We start from the raw sequence: 15,107 nt of genomic DNA on the forward strand, positions 1-15,107 counted from the left end.
CGCACCGTGCAGGGCGGCTCCTGCACTTGTGTCTTGTTGGTTTCTTGGTGTTTGTTGAGCTGCTAGTTGCAGTAACTGTGAGTCTCACAGTAAACTACATGCTGCTGTACGTCTGCTCTGTGTGGAGTGAGAGACGAGAGTGAGACTGTGTGTGTGTGTGTGTGTGTGTGTGTGCCCGGGTGAGTGAGGGTAACGCTCTCTCTCTCTCTCCTCTGCAGGTGAAGAAACCAGCCAAGCGCCCTGAAGCAATAAAGAAGGGCCGACCGCGGAAAGACAAGGAGCCGAAAGAGAGGAAGCGGAGGCACACGGAGGATAAGCCCAGGGCCAGGTCAGAGTGCAGGGATACAGTGTGGGGCTCATCGTCTAATTCATGAGCTGCTCTAAAAAAGACAAGCTGACCCTGGGCTGGATAAGCTGGGCTGGTCTCTGTCTCTGTCTGTCATGATATTCACCCTTTCTCTCCCAGGTCGGTGAAAGCAGAGAGGCCGAGGAGGAGACCAGAGAAAGTCCCGGAAAGGAGGGTGGAGAAGAAGAAAGGTGAGGCTGGGTTAGGGTTACCTGGCTGGTTGATTTGGTGGGTTACCTGGCTGGTTGATTTGGTGGGTTACCTGGCTGGTTGATTTGGTGGGTCACCTGGCTGGTTGATTTGGTGGGTTACCTGGCTGGTTGATTTGGTGGGTCACCTGGCTGGTTGATTTGGTGGGTCACCTGGCTGGTTGATTTGGTGGGTCACCTGGCTGGTTGATTTGGTGGGTTACCTGGCTGGTTGATTTGGTGGGTTACCTGGCTGGTTGGTTTGGTGGGTCACCTGGCTGGTTGGTTTGGTGGGTCACCTGGCTGGTTGATTTGGTGGGTTACCTGGCTGGTTGGTTTGGTGGGTCACCTGGCTGGTTGGTTTGGTGGGTCACCTGGCTGGTTGATTTGGTGGGTCACCTGGCTGGTTGATTTGGTGGGTCACCTGGCTGGTTGATTTGGTGGGTTACCTGGCTGGTTGATTTGGTGGGTTACCTGGCTGGTTGATTTGGTGGGTCACCTGGCTGGTTGATTTGGTGGGTCACCTGGCTGGTTGATTTGGTGGGTTACCTGGCTGGTTGATTTGGTGGGTCACCTGGCTGGTTGATTTGGTGGGTCACCTGGCTGGTTGATTTGGTGGGTCACCTGGCTGGTTGATTTGGTGGGTTACCTGGCTGGTTGATTTGGTGGGTCACCTGGCTGGTTGATTTGGTGGGTCACCTGGCTGGTTGATTTGGTGGGTCACCTGGCTGGTTGATTTGGTGGGTCACCTGGCTGGTTGATTTGGTGGGTCACCTGGCTGGTTGATTTGGTGGGTCACCTGGCTGGTTGATTTGGTGGGTTACGCGGTGGAAACCGCAGCAGACAAACTCATGGTTAAAATCCGTCCCTGTGGGGGGGTGTGGACTGCAGGATGCGCCCTATAGCCTGGGGATCGCTGGTTCATAACTAAATTTATTTAAAAAAATCAATCAATCAATCAATGATTCTGTCTCGGGTGTGAAGTGAGCGAGTGTGCAGCAGTGTGTTCAGCACAGTCACTCGAATAACCAGGACAGAGCCCCTGAGAGAGGTGTCTCCTTTACAAGGCGGTCCTGGCGTTTGGATGAGCAGCTGCCAGTCTGTGCTTGAGAGGGAGGAGCTGCAGCCTGTGCTGTCATCTTTCCTCTCCTCCAGAAGGAAGCTGACAGTCTCAATGCTTTGTTTCTCAGAGCCGTCCCCTGAGGAGAAGTTGCAGAAGCTCCACACTGACATCAAGTTTGCCCTGAAGGTGGACAGTCCCGTGAGTATCCACCGGGGGGCGGCAGAGTGCTGTGCTGAACTCCTCTCTCTCTCTCATGTAATTGAATGCATGTGTTTCTTGTTGCTTGGTTTCCTGCAGGATGTGAAGAAGTGTCTGCAGGCTCTGGAGGAGCTGGGCTCTGTGCAGGTGACCAGTCACATCCTGCAGAAGAACACAGACGTGGTGGCAACCCTGAAGAAGGTAGGGCAGAGGGGCTGGACCTGCTGAACCCTACAGCTTAACACTGAGGGAGCTGTTGAACCCTACAGCTTAACACTGAGGAACCTGCTGAACCCTACAGCTTAACACTGAGGAACCTGCTGAACCCTACAGCTTAACACTCAGGAACCTGCTGAACCCTACAGCTTAACACTCAGGAACCTGCTGAACCCTACAGCTTAACACTGAGGGAGCTGCTGAACCCTACAGCTTAACACTGAGGAACCTGCTGAACCCTACAGCTTAACACTGAGGGAGCTGCTGAACCCTACAGCTTAACACTGAGGGAGCTGCTGAACCCTACAGCTTAACACTGAGGAACCTGCTGAACCCTACAGCTTAACACTCTCTCTCCTCCTTTCTCTCCTCATCGCTCCTCCCCTCTCTCTCTCCTCTCCTCTCTCTCTCCTCTTGTTCAGATTCGTCGGTACAAGGCCAGTCGGGAGGTGATGCAGAAAGCTGCCGAGGTTTACAACAAGCTGAAGCTGCAGGTTCTGGGGGGAAAGGCTGAGCCGCTGCAGAAACCCAAACAGCAAGTGAAGAGCGAGGAGGACATGCCACCGGACACGGGTGAGAGCCTGGGAGCTGGGACTGGCTTCTATCATCCATCAGGGATTCAAATCTCAATTATATTACACAACACGGGTGAGAGCCTGGGAGCTGGGACTGGCTTCTATCACCCATCAGGGATTCAAATCTCAATTATATTACACAACACGGGTGAGAGCCTGGGAGCTGGGACTGGCTTCTATCACCCATCAGGGATTCAAATCTCAATTATATTACACAACACGGGTGAGAGCCTGGGAGCTGGGACTGGCTTCTATCACACATCAGGGCTTCAAATCTCAATTATATTACACAATGTAACACTGTAACGATGTGATTGGGGTCGATCTGACCCTGATCTCCTGGGAGCGTTAATACTATTGCATTGCAGAGCACTTTGAAATCTTTAACTGCGATTCAGCTGATGTTGTATTAAACACTCCCACAGACTCAACAACACCAGTGAACGGGGAGGCGGAGCCACAGAAGGCAGACAGCGACTCGGCAGAGCCGGCAGCAGACGACCCAAAATCACCCGGAACAGAGAACATGGACACTGCAGAGCAGCGCCAGAACAGGTCAGTAGAGGGCAGCAGAGCGGGGTATTCTCATGAAGTACCGGAACAGGTCACCAGAGGGCAGCAGAGTATTTGATATTCAGTACAGCACTCAGTCTATACAGGTGACAGTTTGAATGCCTGCTCTGTATTACCAGTACAGGTCACTAGAGGGCAGCAGAGTATTTGATATATTCAGTACAGCACTCAGTTTGCATGTCTGCTTTGTATTACCAGTTCAGCTCACTAGAGGGCAGCAGAGTGTCTATACAGCTGTCAGTTTGAATTCTTCTCTGTTAAGTTTCTAGCTGCAGGTCGTTTCTTTGTTTTGAATCCTTCCTACTCTACCCCCCCCCCCCCCCCCCCGCAGCCAGGAGAAGGCAGACGAAGCGTCAACAGAAAAGAATGACATCATGGCCCTGGAGCCAGCCGTTTCCATGGAGACAGAGCCGGGTGCCAGCGAGAGCTGAGACTGTGTGGGAGTGAGCACAAAGGATTGTGGGATGTAGATTATAAACTAAACAAAGCCTGGCTCCCTCGCACTTCCGGTCTCCGACTTCTTCTGATTTTTTTTTTTTTTTTCACTCGTTAATAACTTTATATTTCAGTGAAAGCTGTCTGCTGTATATATTGGTACAATAGGGCAATAAGTATGGAATCACACACTCTCCCCCCCCCCCCCCCCACGGTCAGGTGCAGTTGCAGCATTCAGCCACTGTATGAGGTGGCGCTGTGCGCAGACCCCATGAGAGTTCATGTGAGAGCTTGTGATTTCTGCAGCACCTGTCTGAGTGAGGAGAGAGACACGGCCTGCCTGCCTCGCTTCATTCACACAGACTCGGGTCTCTTCAGCTGGACCCAGCCTGTCTGAGTGAGGAGAGAGACACGGCCTGCCTGCCTCGCTTCATTCACACAGACTCGGGTCTCTTCAGCTGGACCCAGCCTGTCTGAGTGAGGAGAGAGACACGGCCTGCCTGCCTCGCTTCATTCACACAGACTCGGGTCTCTTCAGCTGGACCCAGCCTGTCTGAGTGAGGAGAGAGACACGGCCTGCCTGCCTCGCTTCATTCACACAGACTCGGGTCTCTTCAGCTGGACCCAGCCTGTCTGAGTGAGGAGAGAGACACGGCCTGCCTGCCTCGCTTCATTCACACAGACTCGGGTCTCTTCAGCTGGACCCAGCCTGTCTGAGTGAGGAGAGAGACACGGCCTGCCTGCCTCGCTTCATTCACACAGACTCGGGTCTCTTCAGCTGGATCCAGCCTGTCTGAGTGAGGAGAGAGACACGGCCTGCCTGCCTCGCTTCATTCACACAGACTCGGGTCTCTTTGTTTGACAAACTGACAAAGCATTTCATGCAAAAAGAGATGCATGCGAGGTACGAGGGGCGTGCCCGTCTGTAAATGAATAGAATAATGAAATGGATATTAAACAGCCAGGCCAGACCTTGTTATTAATATGAGTGAGTGAATCTATTTGTGTCTGTCTGTCTGTCTGTCTGTGTGTGTGGGTGGGTTTGCTTTCATCAGGGCACAGTACGTGCTGTGAATGGTTGTTCAGCAGGACAAGCTGGGGACCAATCCCCTAAACAAGGTTTAGAAAAGTCAGATTTGATCAGGAAGTCTTTTTTCAAAGAGTCCATTAACGAAGAGGAAGAGTTTTTTATTCGGAGTTGTGGGTGCAACGTTGCCAGCAGGATTGAGAGCCGCAGAAGGGACTTGATGTAGGAAAGTGAGATCTGTAATAAAGTATGAACAAAAATAAACCTGCAGTGACCGGCAGTCCTGATTGATCATTTACCAGCCCAGCCCTGCCCCCGCCCCCGCCCCCGCCCCCGCCCCCGCCCCGCCCCCGCCCCCGCCCCCGCCCCCGCCCCCTGTCTGCTCTGGGACCGACTCTACGCCTGCTCGAAACCGTCCTGCTGTGATGCGAGGGCCCCGAGTGGAGCTGCCGAATCCAGTCCCGCAGTCCCTCGTGATGTCGCTGCTTCTCTGTTTGTACTTTAACTGTGGCACCATTTGTTTTTCTTTCTTTCTTTGTGGAATGAAACCTGAGTTAGAAAAATATAAAAGCGATTTTTTTTTTTTTTTAATGAAAACCTGTTTCTTGTTTTTATTCTGCTTCCTGCATCAAAGTAAATAAATCAATCTGTTCAGAGACGCACCCGGAGCTTCAGAATTTTAAAATCTACTTCAGTTCAAAGCCGGTTTGGGATTTGTGCTGCACACACAGTAGTGTTTATGTGTTTGTTCCAAAGCTTTGTGAATCTCCTCTCAGAACAGTTTGGATCAGAAGCACCTCAGCCGGGGTGTGGCAGGAATACCGCCGTGCCCTCCCCTCGTGGCAGGGACACCGCCGCGCCCTCCCCTCGTGGCAGGGACACCGCCGCGCCCTCCCCTCGTGGCAGGGACACCGCCGCGCCCTCCCCTCGTGGCAGGGACACCGCCGCGCCCTCCCCTCGTGGCAGGGACGCCGCCGTGCCCTCCCCTCGTGGCAGGGACGCCGCCGCGCCCTCCCCTCGTCCCAAAGCGCCGCTTCCACTCAAACCTGATCTGTGTGTTTGAAGGCAGGTGGAGTCCACTGTCTCGGGTCCTGTTCTGGGGGGATTCTTTCCTAGGTTCCGTTTGGAGCGGTCGGCCCTGGTCCAGTTCACGTGGGTTTGTTTCCATTGCCCCGGTTACCTGACGATGCAGAACCCCGGACCTGCTTCGGTACAAAGTGATCCGCTCCAGACGGGTTTGCTGTGCCTGTGGAAGCCCAGCCCCACCAGCACTGACCCAGCCTGAGTGGAATACAGAGCCCACAGCAGCATGTGTGTGAAATACAGGATTTACAAACGCGTTCCATTCACCCCCTGCAGCAGCGTCTGTGATTCACACATTTCCACCCCCCCCCCCCCCCCCGCCCCCTCTCCGAGCCCCAGGCCTGGGCAGGACAGCGCAGGGGGAGCGATTCACAGACCATCACCACCGCACCACGAGCACTCCATGAAATCGAAGCAGAATCAAGAATTACACTTGAGGCTTCTTCAGCGGTAATCATTTTAATGAGTCAGTCCCGGGAGAAAGTGGCTTCTGCATAATTAAAAGGATCAGATTTCCACAAGTGCAGCAATACAACATCACAGTGCTTTATTAAATCAGGACACAACCATCCAGACTGCAGAGTGCAAATATGAAAGCAGGTTAGGGGTACAGTCAGCGAGATTCAATATTAATGAACCATACCTGGAAAAATACATCTTCAAACAGAACAGTGCAGTAACTCAACAATCACTAACAGGACAGACACAGACTTTAACTGATCAGTGCATCTGCAGTCTCTTATAAAAGGGGTCTGTTTCTCTCTTGTATATCATCATAATACTTCATCAGGTATGGATTTATTTAGTTCTATAAGGCACACAAGCAGGCAGCCTGTTCTGTACAGACAGTGTTAGATAAGGCACACAAGCAGGCACCGTGTTACTCGTTTCCAGATGATGTTAATCTTCTAGAATGCCGGGGATCACTGCTGATGGGAGCCCCTCTCCTCCTTCACAGGGGTCTCCCCCTCACTCTTCTCCACGAGCTGGGGTGCGAAGGGCCCCACCAGCCAGTTGAGGGGGGTGTTGTTGAGCAGGTACTCCACGACCACGTCGAAGGACTGCCTCACCTGGGCCAGCTGCTGCCTGCTCTGGGCCAGCAGGGGGGCCGAGAGCTCCCCGAAGGAGCCGGCCGCCCCGAGCGAGGACTGGATCTGCTCTGCGGCTCTGCGCGCCTCGGCCAGCTGCTCCTGCACATGCTGCGGCAGCCCCTGCACGCTCGACACCACCCCCCCGCAGGCGCTGCGCAGCTGCAGGGTCAGAGAGCGCAGCATCGCCAGCGTGCGGGGCTCCAGCTGCTGCAGGGGGCACAACACCATCACACTCAATACACAGGATCAGCAGAACAGACAGGACCGACACACACATGAACAGAAGACAGCCCATCAAGGTGTGTCCCTTCTTAACACATCATGAGCCCCGACTAGGTGATCGAATCCAATAGGACACGATGAGTAGTTTCTATTCCCTCCCCCTCTCCCTCCATACCTCTGGCCGGGGTGTGGGCTCCTCTTTGTCTCCCGGCTGCTTCTCCCTCCACTCCACCCATTTCTGATGCAGTTTCTCTGGTGCCTCTCCCAGCCTCTGCTTGGCGGACTCGATGAGGTCGATGGTGGTGTGCAGCTCCCCCAGCACCTCCACAGTGCTCTGCCGGGCCCGCTGGACCTTCGCCAGGGAGTGCTGCAGAGCCCGGCTCTGAACCCGGCTCGACAGGGAGCCCAGCCGCACGAAGTAGCTTTGCTGAGACCCGGGGACCGAGGAGGGGACGAGCTCAGAGCCAGCCACCTGAGCTGGAGAGGGAGAGAGGGGAGATCAGACTGGGGGGGATGCACTCAGCTTCATCTGTCAGTGAAGGCAGTCTGCAGGTCTTCACAGATACAACACAGGCAGCGGGTTTCCAGGGTCCAGTGTGTGCTTCAGTGTAATCACACATTTCAACGTGATTCACACTCGTTCACTCACCCAGCTCCTCCTGGCTCATGGGAAGGTAGTATTCTGCCCACTCCTCTGATTTGCTGAGTGCCAGCTCCATGCCGCTCGATACCATCTGGCCGACCCTTGACCCCATGACAGTATTGACCCCTCCGCTGACCGCTGCCTTGGTCATCTCGACCCCGCCCCAGACCGCACCCTTCGCCATGTCCACCATGCCAGCCACACTGCTGGTCACAGAGTCCCTTGCTCCAAACACAGTGTGAGTGACCGAGTCCCTCGCTCCACTGACCAGCTCCCTCGTGTCAGCCACCACCTGGAGCAGAGAACAGAGAGAGTGTGTGTCCTGAACAGCACAGAGCCACACAGCACAGCGCAGAGAGTGTGTCCTGAACAGCACAGAGGCACACAGCACAGAGGCACACAGCACAGCGCAGAGAGTGTGTCCTGAACAGCACAGAGCCACACAGCACAGAGGCACACAGCACAGCGCAGAGAGTGTGTGTCCTGAACAGCACAGAGGCACACAGCACAGCGCAGAGAGTGTACTGAACAGCATAGAGACACAGATCAATGCACAGAGTATAGAGGCGCACACACACACACACACACACACACACACACACACACACACACACACACACACACACACACACCTTCTCGGTGGGCTGCTGCAGGATTGGCAGCTTCTCCTCCAGTTTATTCAGCCCCATGCAGGCATATTCATTAGCTGTGGCAACTGCAATGTAAACACACACAGACTGATCAGAACACCTGCCCAGGTAACTCACACCTGCCCCAGTCAGGTAACACTGCAGACGTACAGATCCTTGCAGGCGTGGGGTCGGGAATCAACAGGGGAACGGAGGAGGGCAGGGTAGTTTGAACACATGGCAACTGTTGCTAATGCAGATTTCTGGAGCTTCTATTCCAAAGTGAGGCTGAAGGTTACAGTCTCCCAGTGTCACAGCACAGCCTCCCCTCCCCTCCCTCTGCGCTATGCCAGCTATCTGGGCCAAGGGTAAGCCAGTCTTGCACACAGCTGGGAGGGTGCCAGTCAGAGTGTGCAGAAATAGTTCACTTCTACACACAGCAACACACCCTCTGAGCTGACCACTGTGGAGGAGCTGTGAAGAATCACGCAGGTCTGTGGGGTGACGCACACTGGCAATGCTGTGAGTGTGCGAGAGCCTGCATGGCATTTAGTTTGACCAGGGGCTCGGGGGGCAGGCTGGTGTGGGTGGAGGGGCTCAGGGGGGCAGGCTGGTGTGGGTGGAGGGGCTCGGGGGGGAGGGGGGGAGGGCAGGCTGGTCTTGGTGGAGGGGCTCAGGGGAGGGGGGGGGCTCTGGTGACTCACTCTGGGGCTCCAGCTTGTCCAGGAGGGGCTTGGAGCCGGTGGCAGCGGCGGCCCCCAGGGTCTTCACGCCCACCTCGGCCGCGGTGCACATCGAGCGCAGGTACGGGTGGCTCTCCTTGGTGTTCGAGTACGCCGTGGACATCATGCCATAGGCAGAGCTGAGCAGGGGCAGATTCACCACGCGATCCACCACGCTCTGAAACACACACAGAGCCACGCATTAACAAGGCTGGGCAGGGAACTCTTTACACTGTGCTGAGGGGATGGGATGTCAATCAGCTGCTTGGAACTGGTAAACGTAGTTCTGTTCTAGGAAGACTGCATCTCTAGGGGAGTGTAACTGATCAATCATCAATACTCACCTGCTGCTCCTCGCTGCTCTGCTGTGGCTCCGGCGGTGCTCCGGTCTCATTTCCGTTCTCAGCCATCGTTCTCTCTCTCTCTCTCCCACGGGAATGCTGCTGCTCCTGAGAGAAACAGAGGAGTGACTGGGACAGAACCAGAGCTGCTCCCCGAGCAGTGCAGTGCTGCTGTACGTGTGGAGCTGAGAGCAGTGCAGTGCTGCTGTACGTGTGGAGCTGAGAGCAGTGCAGTGCTGCTGTACGTGTGGAGCTGAGAGCAGTGCAGTGCTGCTGTACGTGTGGAGCTGAGAGCAGTGCAGTGCTGCTGTACGTGTGGAGCTGAGAGCAGTGCAGTGCTGCTGTACGTGTGGAGCTGAGAGCAGTGCAGTGCTGCTGTACGTGTGGAGCTGAGAGCAGTGCAGTGCTGCTGTACGTGTGGAGCTGAGAGCAGTGCAGTGCTGCTGTACGTGTGGAGCTGAGAGCAGTGCAGTGCTGTTGTACGTGTGGAGCTGAGAGCAGTGCAGTGCTGCTGTACGTGTGGAGCTGAGAGCAGTGCAGTGCTGCTGTACGTGTGGAGCTGAGAGCAGTGCTGCTGTACGTGTGGAGCTGAGAGCAGTGCAGTGCTGCTGTACGTGTGGAGCTGAGAGCAGTGCAGTGCTGCTGTACGTGTGGAGCCGAGAGCAGTGCAGTGCTGCTGTACGTGTGGAGCTGAGAGCAGTGCAGTGCTGTTGTACGTGTGGAGCCGAGAGCAGTGGAAGGTATTCGGGGGGAGAGTCTGGCTGCTCTCAGGCAGCGGTGGACAGAATCTCCTCTTCTCAGCAGAGCAGCTCCTCAGCAACCCGACTGATCAGGGCTTCACTAGGTTTGTAACATCAGTGGTTTGACACAAAAGCAGCTCCCTGAATCGGCTCCAGTGTTTACTAACCTGGCTTCTGCACTGGTCAGAGGCCTCATCACAGAGTTGAAAATGTAATGCAACTGCAGCCCGGTGCCCGCCATCTTGGCTCCAGTTTTTCTGTATAAGTCAGAGCGCAGTGCGCTGTGTGTTTGAGCCACAATGGCGCTAGATGCCGCTCCTCCTGTACTCTGCCCTTTAAACCTTGTCCTGTCACAGTAACGCAGGGCAAAGTCAGGCACGCCACGTCAAGCTCCTGCTACCAGCCAGTGTCGGGTCCGATTATAGATTAGATACAGAACCAGAGATCCACCGACAGGAGAGGAATGCGTGAGGTCGTTATATTGACAAGATAACGCAAGGAGATCATGGCACGCCACACGCTGTCCAGAACCTGAGCATGCGCACACAGGCACACGGTCCGCGCCAGACACAGGCTGTGGAATCCCAACAAGAAACGACCCAGATGAGAATATACAATCTGAAGGGACCACTGTTTACATGAATGAACCAACAACGAACCAGTGCAATACAGACGAGCGGTGACGGCTGTGTGCACTTCAGAACAGATGAGAATATACAATCTGAAGGGACCACTGTTTACATGAATGAACCAACAACGAACCAGTGCAATACAGACGAGCGGTGACGGCTGTGTGCCCTTCAGAACAGATGAGAATATACAATCTGAAGGGACCACTGTTTACATGAATGAACCAACAACGAACCAGTGCAATACAGACGAGCGGTGACGGCTGTGTGCACTGCAGAACAGATGAGAATATACAATCTGAAGGGACCACTGTTTACATGAATGAACCAACAACGAACCAGTGCAATACAGACGAGCGGTGACGGCTGTGTGCCCTTCAGAACAGATGAGAATATACAATCTGAAGGGACCACTGTTTACATGAATGAACCAACAACGAACCAGTGCAATACAGACGAGCGGTGACGGCTGTGTGCCCTTCAGAACAGATGAGAATATACAATCTGAAGGGACCACTGTTTACATGAATGAACCAACAACGAACCAGTGCAATACAGACGAGCGGTGACGGCTGTGTGCCCTTCAGAACAGATGAGAATATACAATCTGAAGGGACCACTGTTTACATGAATGAACCAACAACGAACCAGTGCAATACAGACGAGCGGTGACGGCTGTGTGCACTTCAGAACAGATGAGAATATACAATCTGAAGGGACCACTGTTTACATGAATGAACCAACAACGAACCAGTGCAATACAGACGAGCGGTGACGGCTGTGTGCACTTCAGAACAGATGAGAATATACAATCTGAAGGGACCACTGTTTACATGAATGAACCAACAACGAACCAGTGCAATACAGACGAGCGGTGACGGCTGTGTGCCCTTCAGAACAGCCCAGTAAACTACCGTGTAATACAACTACACAGCGGGATAATTACTCTACAACACAGCGACATTAACGGGTTAAACACACACACACACACACACACACACACACACACACACACACACACACACACACACACACACACACACACACACACTTCTGTGCGACTGAACACAAGCACCACTGTAACTGTACAGACCCCAGACCCCTGACCCCAGACCCCAGACCCCAGACCCCAGACCCGCCTCAAACACACCCGTTTCTTACCAAAAACTGAACGCAACAGTCCGGTTATTAAACAGATCAATACAGGCTCGCTGCGACTCCTGTAATTGACAGCATTGTCACCGATTGCACAAACTCAGAGTGCTCCCAAACGCGGCGTCTTGTTTATTAAAATAATCACATTTAAACTGAAAATCGCAGCTTCGGTTATTTCAGAATACAAACAAACATGTCGCACTTACAGGTTTTTTTTTCTGTGTTGCTGTCGTTGTCGTTCTTTATATTTTCGCTTTCTGGTTCCACTTCTCGAGTTCCTGAACTGTGCGAAAAACCGACTGAAGTTTTTAACTTATAGAAGAAGTGACGTCACCACCCAGGGTGGCCGGCAGAGCGGAGGCGCGTCGTGAGTGACAGCTAGAGGCTCCGATCGAGAAGATAGATTTCCGCACTGGAACGAAATGAAGGCGGGACTAAACCTTGTCAATCTCATTGCCTCATAAAAGTGAGTGAGTTCGCCAGCGCCGGACAGCGCTGCGCCGTGGAAGCGCTCAGGTGAGTCAGGCGACTGAATGTTGTAACCGCGTACAACGTCGTGCACGGCTTCATAAAGACACAAACTATCGAGCTCAGTGTAAACGAGTCAGCCCTTGTGCGAAAGCTGAGCGGACATTGTAAATGTTATATATTCATGGAAACCCAAAACAATAACTTTATTATTATTATTTATTTCTTAGCAGACGCCCTTATCCAGGGCGACTTACAATCGTAAGCAAATACATTTCAAGTGTTACAATACAAGTAATACAATAAGAGCAAGAAATACAATAACTTTTGTTCAATAACTTTGAAATGGTTTCCACCACACTCTGACTCTTCAGGCTCTGACTGGTGCTGCTCCAGGACAGCGCAGGGCTTCACTTGCAACAGCCTGTCTGTGCAACGCAAGAGCCTCGCACTGGAGTCCCCTTCATCCAGCTCCAGCCTTCATGTGCATCGTCCTGTACCCCTCTGTGTGTGTGTGTGTGTGTGTGACCGCGCTGCTCACTCTGTGTGTGTGTGTGTGTGACCGCGCTGCTCACTCTGTGTGTGTGTGTGTGTGACTGCGCTGCTCACTGTGTGTGTGTGTGTGTGTGTGTGTGTGTGTGTGTGTGTGTGACTGCGCTCCTCGCTGTGTGTGTGTGTGATTGCGTTCCTCGCTGGGATCACAGATACTAATTACATTCTCCACAGCTCTGGGAAATTGCTTTAGAGTGGCAGTCGGTGTTGTTGTTCAGAGATAAACATTAATAACAGCTGACATTTCCCCAGGCTGGTAATGTGACTCACAGAATACAAGGGACACAGGCACCTGTCAAAGTGGGCACTGACGACAGGAAACACAGCTCATTATTCACAGGGAGGGAGGGAGAGGAGAGGGGAGAGGGGAGAGGGGAGAGGGGAGAGGGGAGGGGAGAGGGACTGACAAGAGGAAACACGGCTCATTATTCACAGGGAGGGGGAGAGGAGAGGAGTGGGGGGACTGATGACAGGAAACTAGTGGGAGGGGAAGGGGAACATTAGTGTTGATGTTTCACTGTAATTGGAGCTGCGTTCCTGTGAGTCTGTCTCCTCTGTCTCATCATCTTTCTATTTCGCTGCCTTTTTATTAAAGCAGATATCGGTCTAAACTACCTCAGGTTTAATCAGACGAAAATCAATCCCACAGTCATAAAAAACATGCCCTGGATTCACAAGATCAGATCCAAATAAAAAAAAAAAAGGCACATTAGTGTCTGCAGCCAGATTGAAACACGCATCGTTTTTACTGAGAGGATTCCCAGCATATTAATTCATGTACCGTTTAAAATTGCATCAGTGTAATTGTCCTTTAATTATCCATGCAATTATTTTGCTTCAGTGTAATTCCAGGCTGCCTGTGAGATGGCTGTGATTGTCCCTGGCAGGGATGCAGTGATTGATTGCACTGTGTGCCTCAGAACAGGCTGGGTTCACAGCAGTGATTGCACCGTGTGCCTCAGGACAGGCTGGGTTCACAGCAGTGATTGCACCGTGTGCCTCAGGACAGGCTGGGTTCACAGCAGTGATTGCACCATGTGCCTCAGAACAGGCTGGGTTCACAGCAGTGATTGCACTGTGTGCCTCAGAACAGGCTGGGTTCACAGCAGTGATTGCACCATGTGCCTCAGGACAGGCTGGGTTCACAGCAGTGATTGCACTGTGTGCCTCAGAACAGGCTGGGTTCACAGCAGTGATTGCACCATGTGCCTCAGGACAGGCTGGGTTCACAGCAGTGAGTGCACCGAGTGCCTCAGAACAGGCTGGGTTCACAGCAGTGATTGCACCATGTGCCTCAGAACAGGCTGGGTTCACAGCAGTGATTGCACCGTGTGCCTCAGGACAGGCTGGGTTCACAGCAGTGAGTGCACCATGTGCCTCAGGACAGGCTGGGTTCATAGCCCCTGGTTAGTCCTAATATTGGACTGCCCCATGTTATTTGGGGTAAGGTAGCCCCAGACTAGTGCTAGTCGGGGTCTGTGTAATCTTTCGGTTATATCTCATGAACTGCTCTTCATATTGTGAGGAGACTGGCACAGGACTGCACTGTCGCTCCTGTTCACCTTCTCATCTATACATCAGCTTTGATTTTATCCAGCCAGTCACCCAAATTCGATTTAGCTTTGAGAGTTTGTTTCACACACTGTGGCTGTTGAACTCGTTTTTCACTCTATAGCATCAACACCTGTGCTGTTGTGTTGATCCTTGATGGGGATCTGCATATCACTGAACAAGGCTTTGTAAAACAAGCATCAGGTCGACCTCTCATTAGAGCACCCTCTGGTGGCCACCTGTGAGAATGGGGATTTGCTTTTGAAGAGAGCGTCACGCTGTAAATCACAGTAAATGACTGGGCTTGAAAGGGTTCGCAGGGTGATAACATTCATTCAGCTGCATCCTGATTAGGACTCCTGTACTTGTGTAGCTGCACAGGCACAAAGAGACGCACACTCCAGAACAAGGAAAGTTTCGGATCATTTATTGGAATAAGAAACGTGACAGAATAACAATGTGAGAGATTCACGAGGCAGGTTTCTGACACAAATCCACGACGTGAGCTGCTGTGAACCATCAGGGACCTGGAAACACTGAGCCCACCTGCCCAGGTGCTACACCCCGGGACCCCGTCTCCGTCACACACCTCTCAGTCCAAGAGGGTGGCCTCTCTGTCCTGCTACGGGAGGATGGGGGAGCTGAGAGTTATTATTTTGT

General features: G+C 53.1%; 2 protein-coding genes across 2 annotated transcripts in view; one reads left to right on the forward strand and one right to left on the reverse strand.

Annotated features, from left to right (window-relative positions):
• LOC117971435 (hepatoma-derived growth factor-related protein 2-like) overlaps positions 1 to 5,283 on the forward strand; it is a 16,528-nt gene extending 11,245 nt beyond the window's left edge. The window contains exons 10-16 of the mRNA XM_059014020.1: positions 219 to 328; positions 467 to 537; positions 1,725 to 1,795; positions 1,895 to 1,996; positions 2,434 to 2,584; positions 3,012 to 3,141; positions 3,491 to 5,283. Coding sequence (XP_058870003.1) covers positions 219 to 328; positions 467 to 537; positions 1,725 to 1,795; positions 1,895 to 1,996; positions 2,434 to 2,584; positions 3,012 to 3,141; positions 3,491 to 3,590 — 735 coding nt within the window. The 3' untranslated portion in view covers positions 3,591 to 5,283. The remainder of the gene's footprint in view (positions 1 to 218; positions 329 to 466; positions 538 to 1,724; positions 1,796 to 1,894; positions 1,997 to 2,433; positions 2,585 to 3,011; positions 3,142 to 3,490) is intronic.
• An 861-nt stretch (positions 5,284 to 6,144) lies between these two features.
• Positions 6,145 to 12,264, reverse strand: LOC117415352 (perilipin-3). Its single transcript, XM_034025587.3, has 7 exons — positions 12,083 to 12,264; positions 9,356 to 9,460; positions 8,994 to 9,189; positions 8,293 to 8,375; positions 7,667 to 7,952; positions 7,193 to 7,494; positions 6,145 to 7,002 (listed from the first exon to the last, which is right to left on the reverse strand). The coding sequence occupies exons 2-7, from the start codon at positions 9,419 to 9,421 to the stop codon at positions 6,628 to 6,630; spliced, it is 1,308 nt and encodes a 435-aa protein (XP_033881478.3). The 5' UTR covers positions 9,422 to 9,460; positions 12,083 to 12,264; the 3' UTR covers positions 6,145 to 6,627.
• Positions 12,265 to 15,107: the final 2,843 nt, after the last annotated feature.

This window comes from Acipenser ruthenus, chromosome 47, assembly GCF_902713425.1.
Source record: "Acipenser ruthenus chromosome 47, fAciRut3.2 maternal haplotype, whole genome shotgun sequence".
NCBI lineage: Eukaryota > Metazoa > Chordata > Actinopteri > Acipenseriformes > Acipenseridae > Acipenser > Acipenser ruthenus.

Bases quoted from the DNA above. Each gene is read 5' to 3' on its own strand.
- LOC117415352 (XM_034025587.3), bottom strand. From the start codon at position 9,421: ATGGCTGAGAACGGAAATGAGACCGGAGCACCGCCGGAGCCACAGCAG. The intron at 9,190-9,355 runs GTGAGTATTGAT...TGTGTGTTTCAG, and splicing joins AGAGCAGCGAGGAGCAGCAG to AGCGTGGTGGATCGCGTGGT. The intron at 7,953-8,292 runs GTGTGTGTGTGT...TCTCTGCTCCAG, and splicing joins TGCAGCAGCCCACCGAGAAG to GTGGTGGCTGACACGAGGGA.